This window comes from Pinus tabuliformis, chromosome 1_1, assembly GCF_031772625.1.
Source record: "Pinus tabuliformis cultivar Carrire ecotype Pingquan chromosome 1_1, CPIR1, whole genome shotgun sequence".
NCBI classification, from domain to species: Eukaryota; Viridiplantae; Streptophyta; class Pinopsida; order Pinales; family Pinaceae; genus Pinus; species Pinus tabuliformis.
Genome location: NC_142297.1, coordinates 314,291,117 through 314,301,210, shown reverse-complemented (window position 1 = coordinate 314,301,210; position 10,094 = coordinate 314,291,117). Strand labels below are relative to the sequence as shown.

General features: G+C 35.1%; 1 protein-coding gene across 1 annotated transcript; it reads left to right on the top strand.

Annotated features, from left to right (window-relative positions):
• The first annotated feature begins 3,107 nt into the window (after window positions 1-3,107).
• On the top strand, window positions 3,108-8,316 carry LOC149212805 (uncharacterized). Its single transcript, XM_089388826.1, has 5 exons — window positions 3,108-3,271; window positions 7,122-7,227; window positions 7,494-7,595; window positions 7,689-7,781; window positions 7,953-8,316. Exons 1-5 carry the CDS (start codon window positions 3,108-3,110, stop codon window positions 8,148-8,150), a joined length of 663 nt encoding a protein of 220 aa, XP_089244952.1. The 3' UTR covers window positions 8,151-8,316.
• The last annotated feature ends 1,778 nt before the right edge of the window (window positions 8,317-10,094 follow it).

Genomic DNA, 10,094 nt, shown 5'->3' with positions numbered 1-10,094 from the left:
TTCTATGTTTTTTGAACCAAGTGATAAGGCATCCATCCATTGGGCAAGGAGCAGTGATTTGAGGTAACTACAATCAACTTCTATGGTGTTTGTACATTAGCTTTGAATATGGAGAAGGTTCATGCCAATGGCAATATGTGCTACATTATTTTGCTTCATTTATGCCAAGTTGGTAGAAATTGTTGATAGTGTTGTGTTATTTGCTTGAATGATTCCTTCTTATCCATGAAGGACTTTTCATACTTCCTTCACCTCAAGTTTACCCATATCGAGCCTGCCATAGAAAGTGAAGCTAGGACTCCTTTCCAATCATGATAAAAGAGCGATGAGAGAGATACAAAGGAAAATAAATGTTAGGGAACCATTTGCGTGGATAACAAACAAGAACAAGGAATTTAGAGGAATCTTAATTAAACATATATCAAGAATTTGTATAAGAGCCAGATTGAATAACTACTTCGTAAAGTGAACCCAAAGGTTGGCCTAAAACCTCGATACTCATGGGAAGATGAAGCTTTTTTTCCTCTAAGAGATGCATACCTTAAAAAAGACTACATCGAAACCTTGAGAAATGCTTCCACCAGATGAAGCCATGTGAGTTTGAATGAATCCATATCCCAAAATATGTTGTGGGAGCCTAGGGAATTGCTTCAATTACCCACACATAGACCATGTTAAAGCAAGTGAAGGGTGAGGGGAATCAATGTTACACTATTCGATTTTAGAGATGCCCATTAAAAACCTTGGGTTGAGCACCCATTGATGCGTATGAGGGAAGAAAGGCCAAGAATTGTATTTATTACATGATTGGGTAAGATTTGATGCTCCCATTCAAAATAAATATGCCTTGCTCTAATGTGGAAGCCATATCAGCGCAAAGGCCGACTTCAATATTGAGCTCTTACTTGATATGGAGGAAGATGATTTTATAAAATTTGATTGCTCTCTAATGGTTGATTTTGATCTTAATATGATTTCCTTTCAAAAATTTGATCTAAAATGGAAAGGAATATCTAATTTTCTCATTTTTTTCCACTAGAAAAATCCGTAATTTTTCATTAAGATTGGAAAAATTACATATTGTAGATGCTTTACGCATATGCGATTTCCACTGTGTGTATAACAGTGTTCCATATTTACATAAATATATCGTGCAGAGCACTATGTAGTTCTCCGAGAAATAGTTCTGTCATATAAGACTGTTTACATTTTGCCATAAGGCACAAAAATATGTAATTTTCGATCATCATAGATAAACACTGTCTGCATGACAAAAAACAAAAATCCTTTCAGTAATTAAGATTCTGGTGCATGCTGGTATTCTTGGTCTATGTATGGCCGGTGAAAATATCTGTATTCATTCCGTCCCTTCACCTCTGCGATCTCCCATATGCCTTTGTCCATCAACGCGGCCTCCTTGGATAATTTGTCAGCATGGCCGTTATGTTCCCTGTAAATGTGGGAGCACGAGATGTTGTTAAAAGCTGCCTTGAACATAAAAAATTCATTTAGGATGATGATGAGTGTGTGTATGTGACAGTCAGATATGCCATTGAACCAATTTATTACAGTTTTTGAATCCCCGAAAATATTGATGCTGGTGCAATGGTGGTGTAGAGCAAAATGGAGAAGATGTCGCAAGGTTATGAGCTCAGCAAAATTATTAGTTCCTGTGCCCAGGCCCGATTTTACAGTGTAATAATGATGTTCATTCAAATGTAATATAAAACCTCCCCCACAACTTTGATGATTTGCAGCCCCATCAAAGAAGGCCCAAGGGATGTTTTTGTCAATGCAAGGGGGCGAATGAGGATGGCGCTCTTTTGGGGGCAGAGGGTCAGGGAGTTCCTTATATGCAGCAGTGATAGTGGCTTCGATCAATGGCCAGATGATAGGTCTGTTCTCAAATATGGAGCGATTTCGAGCCTTCCAAATCTGCCAGATTACAAGAATCGGAAGGAGTATACATTTCGATCCCTTATGTTTTTGTGCCCACTTTTCCCAAGCCTCGATCAGGTCCGATCCTTCCCAATTGCCATTGAAAGAGAAGTGATTTGAGAGAGATCGCCAAAATTCTAGTGTAGCATTGCATCTCAAAAAGAGATGCTCTGTGGATTCCGATGCGTCTTTGCACAGCACGCACCAAGTTGGCCCATGTATTGCTCTGTGCATTAGGTATTCTCCTGTAGGTACATTATCTAATTTTCTCATGAATTCAATATTGAGCTCTTACTTCATATGGAGGAAGATGATTTGATAAAATTTGCTTTCTCTCTAATGGTCGATTTTGATCTTAATATGATTTCCTTTCAAAATTTTGATCTAAAATGGAAAAGAAGGTCTAATTTTCTCATGAATTTAGTGACCACCACAATAACATGTTGATATAAATCAATATGCTAAATTTAAATCATACCCACACTAACATGTTGATATAAATTAATATGTTAAATTTAAATTATACCCAAACTCATTATATATTCTTGATGCTTTATTCTTAAATCAAATAATTTCTAACATCTTTTAATCTAATATATATATGCTAGATTCCCTTCTCATTATAATTAAATTAGAATCAAAATCCATCTTCAATTTATATACACATTCTAGATTCCCTTCTCATTATAATTAAATTAGAATCATAATCCATCTTCAATTTATATACTCATTTCCGACTATATTTAATTTGTAATATTCGCTTGAAATTTAATAACTTTTATTAAATAAATAAATGTGTAAAGTTTAAAATTATAATTATAATTTTTATTTTTATTTAAATAATCAAACCTCATATGTAAGGATAACTTTATGACCCCCAACTCGTTAACCTTCCATGTTGCATTAAAACCTTATAAATGGAACATTTTATATTATTAAATAATAATATACATTTTTACTTCATTGTTGGGAAGTATAAATTATACCAAACCCTACCCACACCCCCGAACCCTAACCCCATCAAACCCTAACCTTACCTTAACCCGAGTTCGGAAAAATTAGGGTTTACAAAAACCCTTGTTACCCTTTACATAAATTCTTTTGAGTTTGACGAGAGAGGAGTTGCAGTAGCAGCAGCAGGAAGAGCGGATCCACCGAGGGAGGAGAATATGCCGGCAGGCCATGGAGTGCGAGCTCAGACGAGGGACCTGTTCGCCAGGCCCTTCAGGAAGAAGGGATATGCCCCTCTCAGTACATATCTGAGGACATACAAGATAGGGCAGTACGTGGATATTAAGGTCAATGGTTCGATTCACAAGGGTATGCCTCACAAGTGAGTACTTTACTTTTATTTCGTCTTTGCTGTGTCAGGGGTTCTGGGACTTGGCCCGAATTCACTCTTGATGTGTGACCAGGGTTGTATGATTTTTTGAAGGGTTTCATATTTGTTTTAATGTGGCGCTTGCAAGGCCCAAACCTGAGTTTGGACATAAATATTTTCAGAGAAGTTGCGGATTCATAGTTTCTCCCCCTTTCTTAGTGGGTATTTTCGTTCTACTGGGAAATATGAAAATCACTGGTCGAAACCTCAATGGTTAGGGCCGATCAATAATTTTATTCAGAAAATTTGATGCTTTGGTCTCTCCATGCTTACCCTGACTTGAGATGGGGTTTAGGCGTCACCTTCACCCCTTAAAATCCGTGGTTTTCAAGATTAGTATGTTTTTCCCCATTTAAGCTGTCAAGGTTCTTAGACAAGCTCCATTTTTCTGGAACTGGAGTTCAATAACCCCTTTCAAACGATCTGGGTTGACCTCTTAAAGCAGTGTCGTATTTGATCATTTATAACTCTGAATTTCTTCTTGTTCTGATTCATGATTCAGTGGTTTTCTTTTGCCGTTATGGGTTTTTAAACATTAAGATCGTTATATATATTGTATGGTAAAATGAGGTAGACACTGTTGTATTCTAACTGCTGCGTAGACTAATTCTTTGTTTGAAATGGTTAAGTCTGTTGTTGTTAAATTAGATATTTTGGGTGCCGTAATCAGGTTTTCCCTATCTATAGCCTTACTAGATTTTTCTCTTATCTGAAATTGTAGATCTGCACTGGAAAATTTACCCATTAATATGTTGATTTCAATTTTCATGTTACTTTGGATGACATACTATACCAGCTCAACCCTTTTAGCTTGCCAATCATGTTCTTTTGCCATTGTATACTCATCTATTTTCAACTGTTGTGGCTTGGGTCGCTTCTTTTGAAGGAATCATAAATTCTACCATGGCCGCACCGGTGTTGTCTGGAACGTTACCAAGCGGGCAATCCGTGTCGAAATGAACAAAGAGGTTCTACATTTTATTTTATTTTCTCCCACATTCGATCTTTTTCCATTAAATTTTGTTTCCCCATAAAATTTGTTCTGAGTATCGTGTTTTGAGTCTAATGGAAGTCGATCGTGCATGTCTTTTCAGCTTGATGTATTTTGGCAAAGTACATTTATAGTATTTTAGGTTGGTTGTTGGTGCAGTTTTCGAATAAATGATGAGAAAATCTTCGATTCTTTTATCAAGTTCTCGTTAAATCTGTTGTTTTATTTTATTTCGATTAAACAGATGTGCATTATTGCAATAAGTTTGCGCTCCCTTATTAATCAGTAAAATTGACAATCGGGTTAAACGTGGCTAGATTTTCTTTCCTCTTATAAGCGACTTGTAATCACAATAGTAAAATTTATTTTTAAGCACCTTGAAAAAACTTATTTATAATCAGGTTTAATATTAAATTTATGAGCTGGCATCCCTGTTACGAATATGCAGATGGTTTTCGTTTCATATTCTGTTCGTCATCACTCGTAAAAGTTTTTCTATGATCATGCATTTTAACTTTAGATACATGCTCTGGAATGTGCATCCCTGTTATGAATCTTCGTAGCGATAAATTGTTCTAGTCTGCTACATTCAGCTTTGATGTTACTATGATGCAAAGACTGCTTAAGAGTCCCATATTTTAGTATGCCTTCATGAGCTCTTTATCGTCGTCGGGCGTTTCCCCATGGCTTCATGTGGATGGCACAGGGCAGGTGTAAGCACATTCAAATCTTCCTATAGTTTTTCCTGATTAAACGTGATTTCATTTTAGCCCCTTTGACTGGTGCTTTTATTGGAAACTTAAAACTGTTTTGGCAGTCAAGTGTCAATGGTTTGAATGGTTGGGAGGTAGGTTTCATACTCATCACCCAGGTTCAAATCCCCAATGAGACATTAATCCTACTGTGACCAGGCCAGAAGGGGAGATGTACCCCAGGGGTTTTAACTTCGAACCCGTGGGTATGTATTTGGGCATTTTGGCCCTTGCTAAGTCACAAGTTACCTGTCCGTGCTGGCTTATAGGCCATTGTTTATTTGGACATTTTGGCCCATGCCAAGTCCCAAGTTACCTGTTAGTGCTGGCTTGTGGGCCATTGTTTATATGGATATTTTAGCCCTTGCTAAGTCACAAGTTACCTGCTAGTGATGGCGTGTGGGCCACCGTTGAGTCACAAGTTACCTGCTAGTGCTGGCGTGTGGGCCATCGTTACTAGTTGGGGGTTTATATGATATAAGCCCAAAATACCTTAGAATTGGTTTTTCCATTGCCAACTAAGCTGAGCCATGGGTGCTAGAGACATTTTAATGTTAAATCGTATGTAATGTCTGCATTATTTGAGGGCGAATATGATGCATTTAATTTAATGAGATTTACATTTTTCCTTTCATACCTAACACCTCCAAATTATATAGGAGTTTCCCTTTTGTACTTTTCGGCTAAGTCTCATGGCTTGGGTTTGAGTTTGGGTCCGGCAATTATTAACTTTGGTTTGAGTTCGAGTTTTATGATGAAGTTTGCCATGAAATATCTCATAAAATAGTAAGGAATAAACATCAATAAACATAAAAAATGCTGTCATGAACATGGAAACTGCAAGGGTAGATGAAAAACCTGAGTTATGACATGAAGTTATGAATTCTGAGCTTATGGACTTGGTCAATGACTATGGCGTTTGATAAGTTTTGTTAAACCTCATTTTTTTTTTAAGGTTTGCCAAATTTTGAACCTCAAGATTGAAGTTCTGTGAACGTTGTGACATAGCTTTTGGGATGATTTTCTATAAGTATTTACTTGATTCCTCTTGGTTCAAGTCCTACTATAGCTTATCTACTACTGATTATACATGTTCTTTTTGACCTTGTGAGAGCTGGGATAAAAGTTTCTTTGATTAAGATGTATTTGCTTTTATGGCTTGGAATGATTGAGAGTCAGTATTTCTTGATTATAGTTTTTCTGTCTTGGAGTGATTGTAAAGAACTGGAAAGATTTTCTCTCCACTAGAGTATTTGTGATACTACAATGGATGGTTTCATGTTTATTATCCAAACTAACATGTCATTTGCACTGTTAGTATCTTTTCAAAACCTTTTTCGATGGAATTATTTTATGTTTTTGTTTCTTAAATTGCCTTGTCTCTTAGATATAATTTTTTGCTTTAGGAACTCCCTCCTACGATCTCATCTCATTTTCATTTTCTTGTACTGGAATCTAGAATCTATCTTTTTGGATAGAAAAAGACTATTAGTGCGGCATCATGCCTTTTTTGTTTTTTCTTGTTGGGGATTCAAGTGTAAGGAATGAAACTATTGGCATTGCCAATGCATCTAGACGAATGCCATTAGATAATTGTTGATGCACCATCTTTTATATCGGTGGTGTTTTCCTCTAATTTATTAAGTAAATCTATTTTTTCAATGGTGTTTGGGATCATAAAATGGATTTTATATTTCTTAATAAACAATACATATTCTGAAATTTATTTGAGATTTTCTGTATGGCTTTGCTCTTTCAGCGATATGAGCATGAACCCTGGTTTGTACATCCTGTGTTATATCATCTATTTTTTTTTATCATCACAGTGGCACCTTATTTCAGTCTTTGGATACCCATCTATTGCAACTAGTATGCTTGTTTGTGCTTGTCTTGCATTTTTTTTGCATAAATGTTGTACGTATTTGCACTAATAAGGCTGCATGGTAGTCTAGTGCATAGGATTGGTGACATTGGTTTCTTAGGATGTGATTAAATGAACTAAGATTGATAATCCATGCTTGTTTTCATTTTAGCGCCCTCTTGTTTATTCATTTGTTAGAACTGTTGGATCATATGGTTACTGTAAAAGAATTGGTGGAAATGCAATTGGGATGGAGTTCTTTTGTCTTTCTTTGTTCTATGGTGAAATTCTGTTTGATGATCAGGTTCGTAACAAGATAATCAAGAAGATAATTCATGTATGAATTGAGCATGTGCAACCGTCTAGGTGTGCGGAGGATGCTATATTAAGAAGAAAAAACAATGACCAATTGAAGGTAGAGGCCAAAGCACGTGGTGAGATCATCAGCACCAAGAGGCAGCCTGAGGGCCCTAAGCCAGGATTTATAGTTGAGGGGGCTGTTTTGGAGACAGTTACACCCATTCCATATGATGTTGTTAATGATTTGAAGGGTGGATACTAAGGTTTTAGAAAAGTAACTGGGTTTGGTTCTGGGGTTGGGCGAGGTTAACCAAGAAAAAAGTCACTCATCGTAGTGGCCAGAAAGGTTTAAAAGCACTGATAACAACCTTTGTAAGTATATTAAACATGTGATATTTTTTTAATAAATTTTGTACTAGAAGAAAGTCATTGTTATCTAATTTCTCCCTATTTACTGATTGATAGGAACTAAAATATGGAAAACCTCCAAATCATTTGGAAAAGGAGGTGCTGCAGCAAAAGAGATGGGTTGAATTTGTTGTTTGGATGGACTCTATGGTATGTAATCTTAGTTGGATTTCCAATATACTTTTAAACCATATTTTCATTTTATTTTTATTACTATTAGATATTATATCTTACGTCATTTTATGGTTAACATTGTATAACAAAAACATGCGTTGTGTTATGTAATTAATACTAACATGTAATATTGATTTTTTTTGTCAGAATGCTATAGGTAATGATTGCCAAGACGATGATCCAAATTATGTTCAACATATATCAGGAGATGATGAGGATGAGGATGAGGATGATGGTGGTGAAGGAGGAGATGATGATGATAGTTGCGGTGTTGGTGATGATGTGGATCATAGTAATGATGATGGTCAAGATGATCATGAGGATGATCTTGGTGGTGGTAGCTAGGCATGCACATGCATTGTTTTTTATGAAGAAATTATTGTGTAGAATGACATTGTTATGTTTAGATGGGTGTTGTGAATTTACCCTATATCAATGAGACATTTTGATTTTGTAATCATACGATGAGTTTGATTTATGTATGTTGTTAATTTATCGTAGAATAACGATATTCATGAAATATTTTGATTTGTTAATCATATTTGAATTTTACTTGTTTTGCTTAAAAATAATACTGATTTTATTAGTATTATGTTGCTATTTTATACATGTTTTGAAAATTGTTAATGACACATTGTTATTTTTTTTTATGGATGTTGTCAATTTCTCTTAAATTTCTTTACAAATGATTTTGAATTGTGATATCTGCTTTAATGATATTTAGAAACTATCATATATTTCACTATGAATCTATAAAGGGGGTCATATATGTAAAGAAAAATATACTCTATATAAGAAGTCAAATGCGGATGTAACCATGGATGCAAAATTGAAAGTAAAATTGGATGTTAAACTAGGAATTAATACAAAATGCAAACAATTGACATACAAAGTGTTTTAAATTAGAAGTGAAAAATTGTGCAATAGTTGACACAAAGAAGGGAACAAAACATGGCATACAAAAGGATATCAAATTGGGCAAAAACAAGGACACATAAATGGGCACCAAATTAGATGCAAAAAAAGACAACAACTAGATGTAAAATAAGATGCAAAGTTGAGCGTTAAAAAGAAGAAAAAAACGTTACAAATTAATATGCCAAATGATGGTGCAAATAATGGTGTAAATTTGGGATGCAAACTTGGGTGGAAAAAAGGAAAAAAAAAAGATGTAAGAAAAGACATAAAACAAGATGCAAAACGGGGCTGAAAAAAGGTGAAACCAAGGATGCCATATTGGATGTAAAAAATGATTCCTAATCACATGCAAATTTAGGCTCGAACTCTGACACAAAATTATATGCAAATGTGGACACAAAATGAGGCAAAAAAAGATGCAAATTTGGATGGTGAAAACGATGTAAAACTAGACACCAAAAAAGTGCAAAATTGGATGAAAAAGTCGATGTAAATAATGGTGCAACATTGGACACAAGTAGACACAAAAAAATGGTGCAAAAAGGGGCATAAAATAGCTTAAAATTGGATGCAAAACTTGGTGCAAAAACAAATACAAAAGTAGACGTAAAAAATGGCTCTAAATTGATTGTACCATTAGACACAAAATAAGATGCAAAGGTGGACACAACACATGACTCAACATAAGATGCAAATATAAATGAAAATTTGGATGCTCAAAATGATGTAACATTAGATGCAAGAGATGGTGTTAAAAATGATGCAAAATTAGATGAAACAAATGACGCAAAATATGGTGCAAAATGAGATGGGAAAAATGGAGACAAATCAAACGTAAATGTGGATGTAAAAAATGGTCCAAAAAAAGATGCAAAAATGGGCACAAAAATGGATGCAAAATTTGGTGCTAAATCAAATCCAACACATGGTGCAAAGATAGGCACCAAAGCTGGTGCAAAAATAGAAGCAAAAACTAGTGTAAGACTAGATACAAAACCTGGCGTAAGACTAGATGCAAAAAATGACACAAACTGGATGCATAAAAAGACGTTAAATTGGATTCAAAATACAGTGTAAACTTGATGCAAATGATGGTGCAAAAATGGAAGCAAAGAATGACACAAAATAGGAAGCAAAAGAGAATGAAAAATAGATGCAAAAAATGACACAAAACTAGAAGCAAAACCTGTCATAAAATAAGATGCAAATCTTGGTTCAAAATTTGACGCAAAAAATGATGCATAGTTTGGTGTAAAAAATGATGCAAAATCTAGCATGAAAAAGGATGCAAAATCAGGTGCAAAAAGGACGCTTTAAAAATTGTACAATAGAGCCAGATTTAGCGCCAGGTTGCTCATCACAATTACAAAA